At 53.2% G+C, this 17,158-nt stretch overlaps 1 protein-coding gene across 8 annotated transcripts in view; it reads left to right on the top strand.

The window, feature by feature from the left end:
• RYR1 (ryanodine receptor 1) overlaps positions 1–17,091 on the top strand; it is a 125,639-nt gene extending 108,548 nt beyond the window's left edge. For 6 of the 8 annotated variants that reach the window (XM_036408257.2, XM_036408255.2, XM_036408253.2 and 3 more), the window contains 17 exons: positions 143–484; positions 3,025–3,819; positions 4,560–4,630; positions 5,172–5,325; positions 6,475–6,561; positions 7,595–7,846; positions 8,631–8,761; positions 10,351–10,393; positions 11,757–11,887; positions 11,991–12,051; positions 12,441–12,587; positions 12,844–12,978; positions 15,725–15,881; positions 16,254–16,318; positions 16,408–16,508; positions 16,683–16,734; positions 16,859–17,091. In XM_036408257.2, coding sequence (XP_036264150.1) covers positions 143–484; positions 3,025–3,819; positions 4,560–4,630; positions 5,172–5,325; positions 6,475–6,561; positions 7,595–7,846; positions 8,631–8,761; positions 10,351–10,393; positions 11,757–11,887; positions 11,991–12,051; positions 12,441–12,587; positions 12,844–12,978; positions 15,725–15,881; positions 16,254–16,318; positions 16,408–16,508; positions 16,683–16,734; positions 16,859–16,954 — 2,820 coding nt within the window. In that variant the 3' untranslated portion in view covers positions 16,955–17,091. Of the gene's footprint in view, positions 1–142; positions 485–3,024; positions 3,820–4,559; positions 4,631–5,171; positions 5,326–6,474; positions 6,562–7,594; positions 7,847–8,630; positions 8,762–10,350; positions 10,417–10,454; positions 11,254–11,756; positions 11,888–11,990; positions 12,052–12,440; positions 12,588–12,843; positions 12,979–15,724; positions 15,882–16,253; positions 16,319–16,407; positions 16,509–16,682; positions 16,735–16,858 lie in introns of those variants that run through there. The other 2 variants (XM_036408258.2, XM_045570913.1) reach the window with 2 other exon arrangements.
• The last annotated feature ends 67 nt before the right edge of the window (positions 17,092–17,158 follow it).

The following is a 17,158-nucleotide window of genomic DNA, read 5'->3' as shown; positions in this document are numbered from 1 at the left end:
TCCCTTCCTCTCTGTACAAAATCAATGAAATATTAAAAAAAAAAAAAAAAAAAAAAAAAAAAAAAGAAGAAGAAGAAGAAGAAGAGCATTCAGGTTCCCCAGGTCACCCCTCTGACCTCTTCCCCACCCCTGCCGCACCCAGGCCATGGACAGCCAGAAGCAGTTCAGCAGCCCGGAAATCCAGTTCCTGCTGTCCTGCTCTGAAGCGGATGAAAACGAGATGATCAACTGCGAGGAGTTCGCCAACCGCTTCCAGGAGCCAGCCCGCGAAATCGGCTTCAACGTGGCAGTGCTGCTGATTGACCTGTCAGAGCACGTGCCACACGACCCGCGCCTGCGCAACTTCCTGGAGCTGGCCGACAGCATCCTGGAGTACTTCCGGCCCTACCTGGGCCGCATCGAGATCATGGGCGCCTCCCGCCGCATCGAGCGCATCTATTTCGAGATCTCAGAGACCAACCGCACCCAGTGGGAGATGCCCCAGGTCAGACGACCTCGCTCACTGGCTTTCCCGGGTTTGGGGGCATGCTCCTCGCACCCTTGGACTCCATGCATGCTTTGTACATCTGGTCTGAAGACCCTGGTGGGCGTTTGCTCTGCTCCTACAAGCCCATGCCCACCCTTTCACACACATTTTACGGGTCCTGCAGCGCCCTTGTACACCCTCCGTTCCCCTTGTCTGCCTTGGCGCACACATGGATGTACACACACCCCTTGTATGTGAAGCAGAGTCTGTGTGCCCTCACTGTGGTGCTAGCACACTATGTCCTCACCATTTGCACACTTATCCTGGAGCCTTTAGAGTCCTGATTCGACCAAGCCCACACCTTCATGTACTGGAATCCAACCCTAGCTCACCTTCCCAGCAGACCCTAGTTTGCCCTCTTTTGACCCTGGCCTACGCATGCCCACATTTTTGCACACTCACTGTGGGGACCCTGCGGGCCATGGAATGCTAGCCCAGCCCTCACCAGCCACTATATGTGTCCACACAATGCCCATCCCACTTATTCTGGATGCAGCACTAGCATGCCATATAGTTGTCCATTCATCTCCCACATGCCCTCACTGTAGCCCCGCACACTTACCACCCAGGCACACTTGGACTACCCTTTCAAGTCCCATAAGAGCCCCCACATGTCCTTAGTGAGCAGGCCTACTTCTTGGCCCTGTCTCAGCCCCTCCTATGCCCAACCCAAAAGTGTTCGTGTCTTTATACATTCACTTACCCCAAGAGTACACTCATGTGGCCCTAGATCATCTCCTGCCCACCTGACACACTCCTATCATTCAATCTCTCACACTCACACATGCCTCTCACACACGCTCAGTCCCCAGCCGTGCCCCTGTGGTCCCGGTGGCCCTCCGGCTCACACACACATTGCACACCAGCCTGCATACCCCTTGCATTCCCTTTAAACTCACGCTTCCATTTTGTTCCTCAGGTGCCCCAAGACACCTGCATACTCCTCCACATGTTCTTGCACACCCTTTCCCACTTACAGCCCATGAAGCTTTTACTCCCACAACCTCCTCAACAGCTAGGCCCTTCATGTCTCCTCAGAGGACACCTGGCTCTTGCACAGCTGGCTCATGTCCCACACTGAGCCCTGTCTTCATGACTTCGGGCCTCCCTGATTCCTGGGGCCCGCTTGCACACTTATACCTGCTTCACATACACTGATCCTATGAACTGTAGGCCCCTCCACACCAGCACTCTCCCCACCCCTGCTTTGGCCTCAGGCCCTTGAATGCCTGCCCCATGTGCCCATCTCCGCTTGTACAGTGAGCCCACATGGTCACATATTTCCCACCTTCCCATGCCACCATGCCCTCCTTACACCCATTCCTCCCTCAATCCCTGGTGCTCTCTCACAAGACTCTTGCACATCAGCTCCTTCACATGGTCCACAGGAACCCTCAAAGTTTGTACACTGTGTCCTTGAGGCACCATTGCATACTCACCTCCCCCCTTCCCCCCCCCCCCATCTAGCCAAAAAGTGAATGCACCATCCTTGCACCTGGATGTCTGCCACATCCCTGCCTCCACCGGAAGCCCTGGCCCTTCATATGCCTGTCCCTGCCCTGGGAGCTCCGCCTTCCCTTTGCCTGTCTCAAGCTCCCCACGTGACACTCATTCCCTTAATGTGTCCTCCAAACATGCACTTCCACCTGCTCACCCTTCCCATGCGCTTTCCGCTGCTGGTGTGGCCTGGCTCCTCAGCAGTGTAACAGCAAACACTGCGCAGCATGGGTGAGGCGCAGGCTGCGGTTCTAACCCCTCAGCATCCTTTAACTTAGGGGTGTCGAACTCAATCAGAGAAGGGGCCAAAATCTAAAATCGAGCCTAAATTGCGGGCCGAATGGTTTACTGAACAGTCATAAACTGTCATTGTGATGGAAACGCAGCGGAGTGCAGTGATGACAGCGCAGTGCGGGCCACATTGCAAGGCCTGGCGGGACGGATTTGGCCCGAGGGCCTTGTGTTTGACACATGTGCTTTAACTCATCTAACCATCACACCAACCCTACAGAGTAAGTCCTACTATTGTCCCATGTTAGAGAGGGGGAAGCTGAGGCCCAGAGTTACATGGAAATCACCCAGGTACTCGGTGGCAGAATTGGGATTTGAACCCAGGCAGGCTGGCTGAGGAACCTTTGTGTCTCAAAGAGGCTGAAATCATATTCTGAAGCCAGCTTGTTGGGAATTCCAGTCCCACATCTGCCACCTCTCAGCAGCATCACTGCAGCACGTGGTGACCCTCTGGGCCTCCAATTCCCCGTCTGTAAAATGGGGATAAGAGCAAGCCCTAGGGGTTGTTTGTGAGGATTAAGTAAGACAATATATGTAAGATGCTTGGAACAGGGCCTGGCTTTGTTGAAGAGAGTCTACAGCGAGCAGAATGTTCACTTACTTTTATAATTTTGCTTTAAATTATTAAAACATAAGTATAAAACACGAATGTCGCTATCAGGGGCCGCGTGGAGCGGAGCTGCCCGCTGACCCCCGTCCCCCGCCCGCAGGTGAAGGAGTCCAAGCGCCAGTTCATCTTCGACGTGGTCAACGAGGGCGGCGAGTCGGAGAAGATGGAGCTCTTCGTCAGCTTCTGCGAGGACACCATCTTCGAGATGCAGATCGCCGCGCAGATCTCGGAGCCCGAGGGCGAGCCCGAGGAGTCGGACGAGGAGGGCGCGGAGGCGGCCGAGGGCGCCGAGGAGGGCGCGGCGGGGCCCGAGGGCGCGGCGGGGCCGGCGGGCGCAGCGGCGCGCGTGGCGGCGGCGCTGGCGCGGGCGCTGCGCGGCCTCAGCTACCGCGGCCTGCGGCGGCGCGCGCGGCGGCTGCGGCGGCTGACGGCGCGGGAGGCGGCGGCGGCGGCGGCCGCGCTGCTCTGGGCGGCCGTGACGCGCGCGGGCGCGGCGGGCGCGGGGCTGGCGGCGGGCGCGCTGGGCCTGCTCTGGGGCTCGCTCTTCGGCGGCGGGCTCGTGGAGGGCGCCAAGAAGGTGACGGTGACCGAGCTGCTGGCCGGCATGCCCGACCCCACGGGCGACGAGGTGCACGGCGAGCAGCCGCCCGGGGCCGGCGGCGAAGCGGACGGCGAGGGCGAGGGCGAGGGCGCCGGCGACGCCGCGGAGGGCGCCGGCGAGGAAGGGGCCGCCCGCGAGGCCGGCCCGGGAGGCGCCGACGGGGCCGCGGCCGCGGCGGAACGGGGCCCCTTCCGGCTCGAAGGGGCCCCGGGAGGCCTCGGGGACATGGGCGACACGACGCCGGTGGAGCCGCCCACGCCAGAGGGCTCCCCCATCATCAAGAGGAAGCTGGGGGTGAGAGTGCAGCCGAGGCGGGTGCTGGGGTGTGGGAGAGATGGGGTGAGGAAGGACGGGAGGGGAGGGGAAGAGAGACTCAGACTCAGGGATGCGCAGAGAGAGAAACCGGCCCCGCACACAGAGATAGAGATAAACAGAGAGACACTCAGAGACACAGAAATGGACTCGGGTGGAGGCCTGGAGAGGGGCTCCTGATGAAAAAAAAGTGATGTTTCTGGAACAGAAAGAAAACCATATCTGGAGTCACAGAGCGAGAGACCCCAAGATGACATTTGAGGGGAAACAGGACCAGAAATTAAAAGCAGCCGAGGTGGGGTTGGGGGGGCACCAGGAGAGACCCTCAGAGACACAGATGGTTGTGGGGAATGAGTTGCCCACAGTGCTGTGAGTGCCCCCTGGGAGTGGTTGTCAAGGGGATGGGAAAGGTGGGGGAGAGAGCTGGAGCCGAGAAAGTTGAGTGTGTGGCCTGTGGGCCCAAAGCGCCCAGCCTCTATCATTGCCTCCCTCCTGGCCTGTGAGCCTGACCCTGGTGTCAGCCTGACCTGGGTGCTTGAGCAAGGCGTTCCGTTCCCCTCCGTAAAACGAGTCCTAGTCCCTCTCCCTTCTAGCAAGGGCGTTGTGAAACTTGGATGCCCAAGCAGATGACCAGGGAGGGACCCAGAGGTGAGCAGGCAGGTCAACACTTCGAGGCACCCAGGGATGGGGGCTCGAGACTCTGATGCTTGCCCTGCTGCCAGGTGGACGGAGAGGAAGAGGAGCTGCCTCCAGAACCAGAGCCAGAACCTGAGCCAGAGCCAGAGAAAGCTGAGTGAGTGGCCTTGGGGCCCAGAGGGCCCAGCATCTATCATTGCCTCCCTCCTGGATGGAGAGCCTTCTGAGGTCAGGGCCCGAGCCAGGAGGCTGTCCTGGTTACCCAATGTCCTCAGCATCTCCCAGCCAGGCCCAGAGGAGGGGCTCTGTGAAAGGGAGGAGAGAAATGAATGCTCCTCTCTTACCCCCCAGCCTTTGCCCAGAACACCTTCCCCCGTGCTTCATCTCAGTCTTCCTCATCGTCTGAATTTTGGCCCAAGCCTACCTTGACATCACATCCCTAAGTTGAAGGAATGTCTCCTCAGGGCTCCCAGCTTCCCTCATGCCATCCCTGACCACACTGGGTTGCCACGTCTGGTGACAGATCTGTACTCCATTGGGCTGGAGAGCATAAGGACAGGGCCTGAGGTTGTCCCATCACTGTGTTCCCAATACTGTCTTCACCTGGGCCAGGAATGGGGCGGGCCCCCTGTACATGGCTTTGAATGAATGAATGAACAAATTGCTCAGGTAACTCCACACTCTGTCCTGCCTTACAGTGCTGAGAACGGGGAGAAGGAAGAAGTCCCTGAGCCTCCACCAGAACCCCCCAAGAAGACAGCACCTCCCCCACCCCATTCAAAGAAGGAGGAAAGCAGAGGTGGGGGCCTGGAATTCTGGGGAGAACTGGAAGTGCAGAGGGTGAAGTTCTTGGTAAGGATCCAGCATGCTGCAGCGTCCTCTTCACACCCCTCTCCTCTTCACCTTGTTCTTTTTTTTTTTTTTAATATATATTTTATTGATTTTTTACAGAGAGGAAGGGAGAGAGATAGAGAGTTAGAAACATCGATGAGAGAGAGTCATCCATCAGCTGCCTCTTGCACACCCCCTACTGGGGATGTGCCCGCAACCAAGGTACATGCCCTTGACCGGAATCGAACCTGGGACCCTTCAGTCCCCAAGCCGACGCTCTATCCATTGAGCCAAACCGGTTTCGGCTTCACCTTGTTCTTAGTGAAAGCCAGGCTGGGAAGAGGGCAGAGATGTCCCAGTAGAGCCAGGACCTGAACACAGGAAAGAAGTTTTAGGTTGTTCCCATTTGGCTCTTCCGCCTCTCCTTGCTCTTAATCGTGATCCTTCTTCCAACCTCCACTCCTTTGCTCATCTGGGGCCACCTGCTTAGGCATCCCACTGCCGTGCTGGAGCTAAATCCCGCCAAGGCCATGTTCTTCCTGCTATGGCCTGCTTCTTGGCTGTCAGCCTTCAGGTTGTAGCCGTCACCCCAGCCCCAGCTACTCCTATTGGGGGGACAATTCATCTCATCCAAGCAGGAAGAAGGGAGGGTGTTTGGGAGGGAGGGTCCAGGGCTCCACCTCCTGTTTCCTCTCCTAGGGCCAACCTGGCATCAGGGGCTAAAGGAAACATGCTGGACAAAAGGTGGTTTAGTGAGGGTTTACGAGAAGAATGAGGGAGGGAGAGATGGAAGTAGGTGTGCCCTGCTTGTGGTAAAGCAGACAGGGTAACCTCACACAGGAAGCAGCAGTGGTTGGGAGCTTGACTGCCTGGTTCCAAATCCCACATCTGTCACCTCTTGGCTATGACCTTGAGCAAGGCAGCTCATCTCCCTGAGCCGCCATTTCCTCATCTGTAGAGTGGTCATATCAGCAGTACCCACTTCATAGGGTGTGGTGAGAATTAAACAAGTTCCTGCAAATAAAGCTCTTAGCCCAGGTCTTGATATACAGTAAGCACTCAAAAAATAAGAGGTTGTGGGACCAAATATTGAGGACTCGGGTACTTGTGTTATGGGAAGAGGGTGGCCTGTGAGTTTTCTTTCTCTTTCTCTTTCTCTCCTCCTCATAGAACTACCTCTCCCGGAACTTTTACACCCTGCGATTTCTTGCCCTCTTCTTGGCATTTGCCATCAACTTCATCTTGCTGTTTTATAAGGTGCTGGTCATGAGGGGCCAGGAGGAGTTGGGCTGTGGGGTGGGAGGCTCAGCCCCTAATAAGTTCACAGGGTCACTGCAGTTCACCAGGGACAAGGTGTTGGGCCCGGGGTTACCAGAAATGTTCAGGCTGGACACCTGAATCTTGGGACCCCACTGGAGTGAGTGTGAGTGTGTGGGTCCGTCTGGGCAGATGTCTGAGCGCCTGTAGGAGTTAGAACAGGGAGCCAGTTCGGGGTCCCGTACTCAGCTCTGCCATTTGTCCTGTGCCCCTAGCCACAGGCCTTTGTCTCTGCAACACACATTGATGCAGTTAAACTTCTTGGCTTTCACATAAGCTAAAGAGACATTTGTAGGGAGGGAGAAATGGGAAGGAAAGGGTAAGAACCAGGCATCCTGAAGGACAAAGGGATCCTTGGGGCCTATGCCTACATAACAGGTCAGAGAGGCATCTAGCAGAGAGGCATCTTCCAGGCTGGCTCCTGTCAGACTTTTATTTCAAAGAAAAAGGGAGGGGGAGAGAGAGATGCCTTGCATGCCCCACACAAGCCTAAAACCCTTGTGGCATATGCCCGCCCTGACCAGGAACCGAACCATGACCTGGTTCATAGGTCGACACTCGACCATTGAGCCACACTGGCAACTTCTGGGAGAGTGAAACCTGATCTACCACTCACTAGTTGCATGACTTAGAACAGTACCTGACATAAGAAACAACTGTGTAAATGTCAGCTACTACTAATTTTAGTATTAGTGTAAATATTAGTAGTCAGTCTCTTTAAGACTTCACTACTAAGATGATCCACTCTGTTTTCAGTCCTCCTGTCACTTGGTTCAGTAGTGAGATTCCCAGGACATAGTTTGATTTGCTAGCTAGAGTTGTGGGCCCACCCCTTGATCTTGATTGACAGTCCTTTCCCCACTGTCTCAGACAGGGGCCCACTACAACCTCAGAAATGAAGGCTGTTTGGTTTGTTAGTGGGTTTTGGTAATGGCAGACCAGGTGCCTGTGACTGACCTCTGCTCCCCTTCAGGTCTCAGACTCCCCGCCAGGGGAGGATGACTTGGAGGGCTCAGCAGCCGGGGACCTGGCAGGCACAGGGTCTGGTGGCGGCTCTGGCTGGGGCTCAGGCGTCGGTGAAGAAGCAGAGGGCGACGAGGATGAGAATATGGTGTATTACTTCCTGGAGGAGAGCACGGGCTACATGGAGCCTGCCCTGCGTTGTCTGAGCCTGCTGCACACACTGGTGGCGTTTCTCTGCATCATTGGCTACAACTGCCTCAAGGTGGGCCATGCCATGTTCCTGAGCAGGGGCTTGTGTGCTGAGGGGAAGGGGACCCTGGCTGAGAGGACCTGGGGCAGGCTGTGGGATCTTACACTGGAGGGGAGACAGAAGGGTCCTGGTGTTGGGTTAAGGGCTGGGGGATGGGGACAGGATTGGGGTCTTCAAACTGGGAACTAATTCGGGTCACAGCTGAGGAGACAGGTCTTATGACTTAATTTTTGGATCAAGAAGCAGGTTTTTTAAATTTGGAATATTTCCCGCATGCTAGTCAGTTGGTGAATTAAGATCTCTTAACATAACATGGGTGCTAGTGGGAATGTAGAGTCTGACATCAACTATGCCTGAGGTTTGTGATGCCCCATAAGTACTGTTACGAGAGTTTCCATTTGGATTCCATAAGATCTATTTTAATAAATCTTGGCATTTTATAATTGGATAAACAGAGTTCTTTGGCTTAGAACTTTTGCAGTTGCTGTCCCTCTGCCCTGGAATGCTTTGCTCCACTTCTCTCTCCTTTCACCTGCCTCTGTGTTATTCATTCTTAAGATCTGAGTTCAGAACTCCCTCCCTTGGTAAGCCACAGGCTGCATCAGGCACCACTTCTGGGCTCTCCCATTTCTCCCCCATCCCAGCCCAGACCCCCTTGCCCACACTTCCCCATCTCTGCCCTGTTCACTCCAGTGTGGGGCTCACACAGGCTCCAACAAGATCTCCTGGCACCTGCTGAGGCTATGGTCTCCTGAGGCGCCTGACACCAGCCCCCTTACCTCCCTGCACAATCTAGGTGCCCCTGGTAATCTTTAAGCGGGAGAAGGAGCTGGCTCGGAAGCTGGAGTTTGACGGACTCTACATCACTGAGCAGCCTGAGGACGACGATGTGAAGGGGCAGTGGGACCGACTGGTGCTTAACACGCCGTAAGGACCCAGTCCCCACCTCCAGGTGGATGGGGGGAGCCCAGCTGCGTTTCTACTCCAGTCCTGGCTTCCTCAAAAGACCAGGGTTTCCATCACTGCCAGCCTGATTCATTCTCCCCAAGCCTTGGTCTTCCTCTCTGTAATGTAGACACATTCCCTCTGCAGTCCCTTAGGGGTGACACATGGAGACTCCTGGGCCCTGGCCTTGGAGATTCTGGTTTAGGAAGTCTGGAGAGGAGCCTGGAAACTTGCATGTTAAACCCTGCCCCATGTGGGATTCTCACCCAGGGGCCATGAGTGGGAAATGTGAAATCATTTGGTTTTTATACTGGGCCCAGAGAGGAAATGAGGGTGTGTGAGGGCAATGTGCTGGAACTGTGGACCCCATGTGCACGCCAGCCCATTCCCTTTCCCCCAGATGGAGTCCTATTTCTCGTGCCATATGGGGCTTGGGTGGGGGGCGGGAGGGGTGGGATGGGGGGGAATGCCTCTAGAATAAGAACGTCCGATCAGATTTAAACCTTGGGTTGGTCATATCCTGGCTGGGAATTCTTGGTCAAGTCACTTAGCGTCTCAGTTTCTTAATTTGTAAAGTAAGGATAAATAATAACATTGACCTAAAAAAATCTTGTAACTCTGAAATGAGTTAGTATGGTTTCTGAGGCACAGTGAGTTCTAGGTAAAGGTGGGAAGTTACTAGGGGTCCTGCCTAGTGTGGGTGGTGTGAGGAGGGAGGGAAGCCACACCAATCACATCCTTCCCTCTCAATGTCACATCCAAGTACACATGCTTAACAAAAAGACAGAGGAACACTTGTTTAAAATAGTATTTGCCTACCCTAGCCAGTTTGGCTCAGTGGATAGAGCATCGGCCTGTGGACCCAAGAGTTCGGGTTCGATTCTAGTCAAGGGCACGTACCTTGGTTGCAGGCTCTGGGGTGAGTGCAGGAGGCAACCAATCAATGAGTTCTCTCACATTGATGTTTCTCTCTGACTTTCCCTCTCTCTTCCACTCTCTCTAAAAAAAAAATATCCTCGGGTGAGGATTAAGTAAGTAAATAAATAAATAAATAAATAAAAAAGTATCTGCCCAAGACCTTGACTTATAAATGCCATTTTCCACAAAAAGGAACCAAGCTCCTTGAAGAAGTGGCCTATTTCAGGGCTGGGGCAGGTCAATATACAATGGGCCTGGATTATCCTGTTGTATCAGAGATATCAATCAGAAAACTGGTCAATATAGGACCAGAATCATCAAATAAAATTACATAAAACTGTGTGAGAAAGCACACCACTCCCCGCAGAGCTGGATCAGGACCAGGTTGCTGGCGGGGAGTCCTCCCCACCTGAGTGCCGATGAGGGTCTTTATACATCCACGCCCCAAAGGCAGCGCCAGGCCTCACTTGGGCTGCACCAAAAGACGCCAGTGGGGGTAATGGCTGGCCTGAGGCAAACTTCAGGCCTGGGTCTTCAGAGTGAGAGTGTGGGGTCCCCTGTAAGAAAAACATTGGGGTTTCAACCACGTTGGACTGGCTAGTGGCTCCTATTCCCTCCTGTCCTGATATCTCGTGGTCTATCTCTCTTGACAGGTCTTTCCCCAGCAACTACTGGGACAAGTTTGTCAAGCGGAAGGTGAGATGCATGGATAGGGTGGTGACAGGGCCTTCCAGGCTGGGTCCCTTGCTGCCACCAGGCCAGCCCAGTCCTATCAAGCTCTGTGTGTGACCTGGACCAGGAGCACCTCAGTTTGCCCATTTTGAAATGAGCATGATAAGCAACCCTCCCTCTGACAAATGAGATGATGCAGGCAATGAGCATAGATAGCATAGTGCCTGGTACAGAGTAAGTACTTCATAAATATTACTTCAAAAGGAGGAACTACTCTTTTAAGCATACAGACTCAGGAGCCAGATTGCCTGCTTTTTCTACTCCTGGCTGCGTCAACCTTTCTGTGACCCAGTTTCCCTCATATTCAGAATGAGGTAACAATAGGGCCGACTCCATAGACTAGTTGTAAAGATTGTATGACCTACTATGTGAACAGTATCTGGCTGTTACCATCATTTATTCACTTAACAACTGTTCAAACTGCATACCAATGTTCAACTATTTTAGAGACCTGGGATTCAGCAGTAAACACAACAGTAATTCTGACACTGGAGTTGGAAAGACAATTGATGAACACATTTATAGCATTCAAGTTGTGATAAGTGATATAGAAGAAAACAGGCAGAGTAGTGGTTGCTCTTTCGTGCAGGGTGGTCAGGAAAGGGCTCTCTAATCAATAAGGATCTGAGGGAACGAGCCAAGTGGAAATCCGGGGGAAGAATCCAGGCAGAGGGGACAGCAGTGGGAGGCCCGAGGCCAGAGGGTGCCTGTGCATGTGAGGAACTGTGAGCAGGTTGTTTCTGCAGCAGAGAGAGTGAGGCAGTGAGGTGAGGAGATAAGTTTATAGGTAACAAGAGGCCTGTTATATACAACTCCTACCGAAACCGGTTTGGCTCAGTCGATAGAGCATCAGCCTGAGGATTGAAAGGCCCCATGTTCGATTCCGGTCAAGGGCATTTACCTTGGTTGAGGGCACATCCCCAGTAGTGGGTGTGCAAGAGGCAGCTGATCGATGATTGTTTCTCATCAATGTTTCTGACTCTCTATCCCTCTCTCTTCCTCTCTGTAAAATACCAATAAAATATATATTTTTAAAAGTATATACAACTCCTTGCCTACTAACCTACCTAAAAATAAGAAATTATCCTAATTTAAAAATTATCCTAATCAGAAATTATCCTAATTACTTTGGTTAATGAATCAGCTGGACCTTTATAACTGTTGGACCCTCCCCCTGAGGATACAAAGAAAGCTCTGGCCCTTCTCCCTAGAAAAATGTACCCCTAATTTACCACACAAAGTTCTGAGGGTCCCCAGGACTCCCTACGCCAGCCAAGGCCCTCCCCCACTCCAGCTATGTCTGCATGGCCCCACGTTCTCTGTGCAGGTCCTGGACAAGCACGGGGACATCTATGGACGGGAGCGAATTGCCGAACTGCTGGGCATGGATCTGGCCTCGCTGGAGATCTCAGTCCACCATGAGCGCAAGCCTGAACCACCACCGGGGCTGCTTACCTGGTGCGCCTGGGGTAGCGCCACACAGGCCTGGGGCAGGCTGGGGGATTGGCCAGGGTTGGACCCTCAGGCATCTGGCCATCCCTCTTCTCTCCACCCTGCATAGGCTCATGTCCATTGACATCAAGTACCAGATCTGGAAGTTTGGGGTCATCTTCACAGACAATGTAAGGAGGGGCCAGTACTGGGGGAGGGACCTGCAGGAAAATGGCTCCACCCCTAGGTATCCCTGGCCAGGGACTGACTCCTGAGCCCTGCACATCTCTGATCCTAGGATAAGCTCTGACACTCCCAAGGCTCCTTGTCACCCAGAGTGCTGTTTAATTTCCAGACTGTATTCTCCTTCAGAGGGATCCCCAACTTTCCCCAGGATGGCTCCTCATCCAGAGTGCTCCTGAACCTCCAAGGGCCCCCCACCCCCAGCTAAAGATGGCATCTGATCCCCAGAGCACCCCACACCCTCTTAAATGTCCCCAGACTCCCTGGGTGTTATTTCCCAGAGTGCTCCCCACGAATCCCTGCATGCTCCCTGACCCCTGACCCTGTGTGCCCGCAGTCTTTCCTGTACCTGGGCTGGTACATGGTGATGTCCCTCCTGGGACACTACAACAACTTCTTCTTTGCTGCTCACCTCCTGGACATTGCCATGGGAGTCAAGACACTGCGCACCATCCTCTCCTCTGTCACCCACAATGGGAAACAGGTGTGGAGAGGACCTGACGGAAGCGTGTGAGCCAGGCAGGGACCAGTTAGCAGTCTGTGTAGGGGTGGAGGGATGAGGGACAAGGCTAGGCCACCAAGCGAGGGTGGGTGTGGGTAGTAGGCTCGGGGGGGGGGGGGGGGCGGTGCATGGCTGAACCTAAGTAAGGATGGGGAAGGCTGGGCATGGAGGCGGGGGGGGGGGGGGGGGGGAGCAGCAAGCCGGAGCATGGAGCTGACCTGCCCCTGCCTATCCCCAGTTGGTGATGACTGTCGGCCTCCTGGCAGTGGTGGTTTACCTGTACACTGTGGTAGCCTTCAACTTCTTCCGCAAGTTCTACAACAAAAGCGAGGATGAGGACGAGCCTGACATGAAGTGCGATGACATGATGACAGTAAGCCCCTCCCTCCAACGTTCTTGGGCCAGTGACTTAACCATCCCTGACCTTTAGTTTTCCCCTCTGTAAAGGGGCTTAATAATAAATAGTCCCTGCCTTGTAGCTTTACTGTGAGTGTTCAGTGAGCTTATGCTTGTGAGGTACTTTGAATAGTACTAGGCACACAACCAATACTCAGTAAATGTCAACCACTGGTGTACTACTATTTGAGTTTTTATAACTTTTCTTATTCAGAAAGGCACTCAGGCAAAGTGTCCCAAGCCATGTGATTGTGGGCAAGCTACTCAAACTCCCCATGCTCTTGGGGTCCCCACCTGTCAAATGAATATATAGTAACAGTATCTTCAGGACTCAGGGTGCTCTGTGACAATCTCAGATTTAAATAGCTGAGAATAGTGCCTGGCATGTGATAAGGATTACATAAATGTTAGCTCCTGCCATCAGCCTATATAATAAAAGGGTAATATGCAAATTGACCATCACTCCAACACACAAGATGGCCGCCTCCATGTGGACACAAGATGGCCACCACAAAATGGCTGACAGGGGAGGGCAGTTGGGAGGGACCAGGCCTGCAAGGGAGGCCAGTTGGGGGCAATCAGGCCTGCAGGGAAGGGCAGTTAGGGATGACAGGGCCAGCAGAGGAGGGCAGTTGGGGGTGACCAGGCCAGCAAGGGAGAACAGTTAGGGACAACCAGGTTGGCAGGGGAAGGCAGTTAGGGGCAACCAGGGCTGTAGGGGAGGGCAGTTGGGAGGGACAAGGCCTGCAGTGAAGGGCAGTTGGGGGGACCAAGCCTTCAGGGGAGGGCAGTTAAGGGGTATCAGGTCTACAGGGGAGGGCAGTTGGGGGGACCAGGCCTAAAGGGGAGGGCAGTTAGGGGCAACCAGGCTGGCAAGGGAGGGTAGTTGGGGGTGACCAGGCCTGCAGGGAAGGACACTTAGGGGGTGACCAGGCTGGCAGGGGAGGGCAGTTAGGAGCAATCAGGCCAGCAGGGGAGCAGTTAGGCATCGATCAGCCTGGCAAGGGAGTGGTTAGAGGGTGATCAGGCTGGCAGGCAGAAGTGGTTAGGGGCAATCAGGCAGGCAGGCATGCGGTTGAGAGAGGGATGTCTGACTGCCCGATTAGGCTCAATCCCACCAGGTAGGAAACAGTGCAGGCTGAGCTGAGGGACACTACCCTTCCCCCCCACAACTTTTTTGCACTGGGCCTCTAGTTATCTATAATTAGAAGTTTCACCAAAGTACCAGCATACTACCCATTTCTGTTTTCTCTCCTATTATAATAATGGTGGTTATAATCTAAATTGAGTTTAATCTACCAGAGGCATGGGACACAGTTGAAAGAATCATCTCAGGCTTTTATCTGAAATGCCCTGTAATCTGGCACCATGATCTCAGGACCCAGTCCAGCACCTCAGCCTGACATTTGAGACCCCACCAGACCCCGTCTTACCACTCATACAGGCCTGGTTGCCACTCACTGCCCTCCCCTGCCAGCCTGGTTGCCCATCACAGTCCCTGGCCTTAGCTTTTACCCAAGACAACTAGGGGACACAGAAATAACAAGTGTGGCCGAAACCGGTTTAGCTCAGTGGTAGAGCGTCGGTCTGCGGACTGAAAGGTCCCAGGTTCGATTCCGGTGAGGGGCATGTATGTTGGTTGCGGGCACATCCCCAGTAGGGGGTGTGCAAGAGGCAGCTGATCGATGTTTCTCTCTCATTGATGTTTCTAGCTCTCTGTCTCTCTCCCTTCCTCTCTGTAAAAATCAATAAAAAAATGTATTTAAAAAAAGTTCAAGGAAATATATACATATATATATATATATATATATATATATATATATATATATATAATTATTATTATTATTATTATTTTTAAAAAAAGAAAGAAATAACAAGTGTGAAGTCTTTTCCAAAGTCCAGACAGATGATGTTCCCGGCTCTGCACCGAATCTTCGTGTGGCTCTAATGCCAGGTGGATGAAACAAATTCTCTCGTTATGGTTTACAAAGCCAGGGAGAAGCTAGTGTTGCCTGAGTCTAACCACAGTCTTTTTTGCCTTTTGCTCTCTGGCTGCCTGGTCCTTCTTTCACTTCCCCTAAGACCATGTGTTTTCTCCCAACCCAAGCTTTTTGCTTCTGGTGTTCTCTCTTCCTCCCACCCTGACCCTATGTGCACATACACCTCTTCATTTGACACCTGTTTTTTCCACTTAAATTCTGCCTCCTACAGGAAGCCCTCAATGACCATTGATTGAACCTCATCTCTCTCCCTACCCTTGCTCACAGGATCTCTATTTTCTAGCCTCACTGAACATTTATTCTTTCAGTTCCTCATGGGAGCAAAATGTGTTCTTTCTCCCCCAATGGTGATGTAGCACATGTGGTTTCCTCTGCCTGGAACAGTCTCCCACCTAACACCTGCTTCATGTCCCAGCTCACATATGCCTCCTCTTCCAGGAAGCTGCCTGCTCACCCAGGCTTTCAAGCTTCAAAGCTTCCTCTGCTTTCCTATCTCCTCCGATCACCCTGTGTCTCCCTCATCCCAGCTTCCCCATCATAGCCCAGATCGTTTCTTGACTGTCACTATCTGGTGGCATGTTTGTGATCCCTGTGAGGGCAGGTCCAGGGTTGTCTCAGTCATTGCCATGACTCCTGCCCCACTGGCCCAGGGCCATGTAGGTACTCGGTGAATGCTGAGTGATCAGATGTGTGACCAATATGCTTCTCACCCTCTCCCTGCAGTGTTACTTGTTTCACATGTACGTGGGTGTCCGAGCTGGTGGGGGCATTGGGGATGAAATTGAGGACCCAGCAGGCGATGAATATGAGCTGTACCGAGTCGTCTTTGACATCACCTTCTTCTTCTTCGTCATCGTCATCCTGCTGGCCATCATCCAGGGTCAGTGCTGCTAGGGGTTGTGGGAGTGGGGCTCAGACTAGCTCCTTTGAGTGCCATCCCAGAACCCAGTCTGCTTGGGTCCATGTCCTGGCTCTGCCTCTCCTTACTGGAAGATTAGGGCAAGTCACCTCTCTGGACATCAGTTTCTCCATTTGTGAAAGGGAGATATTAATATGATGCTCATATTGTTGTTGTGAGAATCAAGTCAATTCATAGGTGTTAAGTGTCTGGCTCATAAGTGCTCAATAAACACTAGATGTCAGTATTTTCAGGAAGCAGGGTGATATTAGGAAGATGGGAGATGGGTGATTCAGAGGTGGGTAACCAGAAGTGGGTCAGAGGTTGGGCACTGACCTATGCCCTGCCTTCCAGGTCTGATCATTGATGCTTTTGGTGAGCTCCGAGACCAGCAAGAACAAGTGAAGGAAGATATGGAGGTAGGTGTTGTCTGGGGGTGACCCAAAGGGATTATAGGACCCTGGAGAGTTGAAAGGGCCTGGACTCTGATGTCTCTTACCACCCACAGACCAAGTGCTTCATCTGTGGCATTGGCAGTGATTACTTTGATACCACACCCCACGGGTTTGAGACTCACACACTAGAGGAACACAACCTGGCCAATTACATGTGAGTGTGGGCCCACTGGCCAATGAGAAGGATGGTCACTGACTGTCAGGGGTGGGGTACTGGCCTTGGCCAGTTAGGGAAGTGGGTGTGGTCCATAGTGGATTCCCAGCCAGCTAATCAGAAGGTAAGGATGCGATGTGCCTGACCTGTCTACTGCTGCACTCCCATCCCCAGGTTTTTCCTGATGTACCTGATAAACAAGGATGAGACAGAACACACGGGTCAGGTAAAGGGGTGTTAATGGGAGGACAGTGGGCAGGACCTGGAGAGTTTTAATATAAGGTTAATCATGCCAATTTCAAGTGTTTGAAGATGTGACCAACCTTCTCCTCCCCATCCCCCAACCCTAGGAGTCCTACGTGTGGAAGATGTACCAAGAGAGATGCTGGGACTTCTTCCCTGCTGGCGATTGTTTCCGCAAGCAGTATGAGGACCAGCTCAACTGAGTCAACCCCGCTGGCCCTTCACCCCCGCCTCAAGTGCCTTACTCTCACAGCAAGCCCCTTTGCCCCAGGCCCTCCCCACAAGGCCCCTGGGGGGAGGAGACCATGTCCTGGAGAAATAAAGTCTGTGCTACCCCTGACATCCTAGTGTTGGATTGTTGACATTGGGGAGGAGCATCCTGAAATTCTGTCCTACCCCAACCCCAG

This window comes from Pipistrellus kuhlii, unplaced genomic scaffold (genome assembly GCF_014108245.1).
Source record: "Pipistrellus kuhlii isolate mPipKuh1 unplaced genomic scaffold, mPipKuh1.p scaffold_m20_p_38, whole genome shotgun sequence".
Classification (NCBI taxonomy): domain Eukaryota; kingdom Metazoa; phylum Chordata; class Mammalia; order Chiroptera; family Vespertilionidae; genus Pipistrellus; species Pipistrellus kuhlii.
Note: the sequence above shows the minus strand (reverse complement) of the source record. Positions and strands in the feature narration are given on the sequence as shown.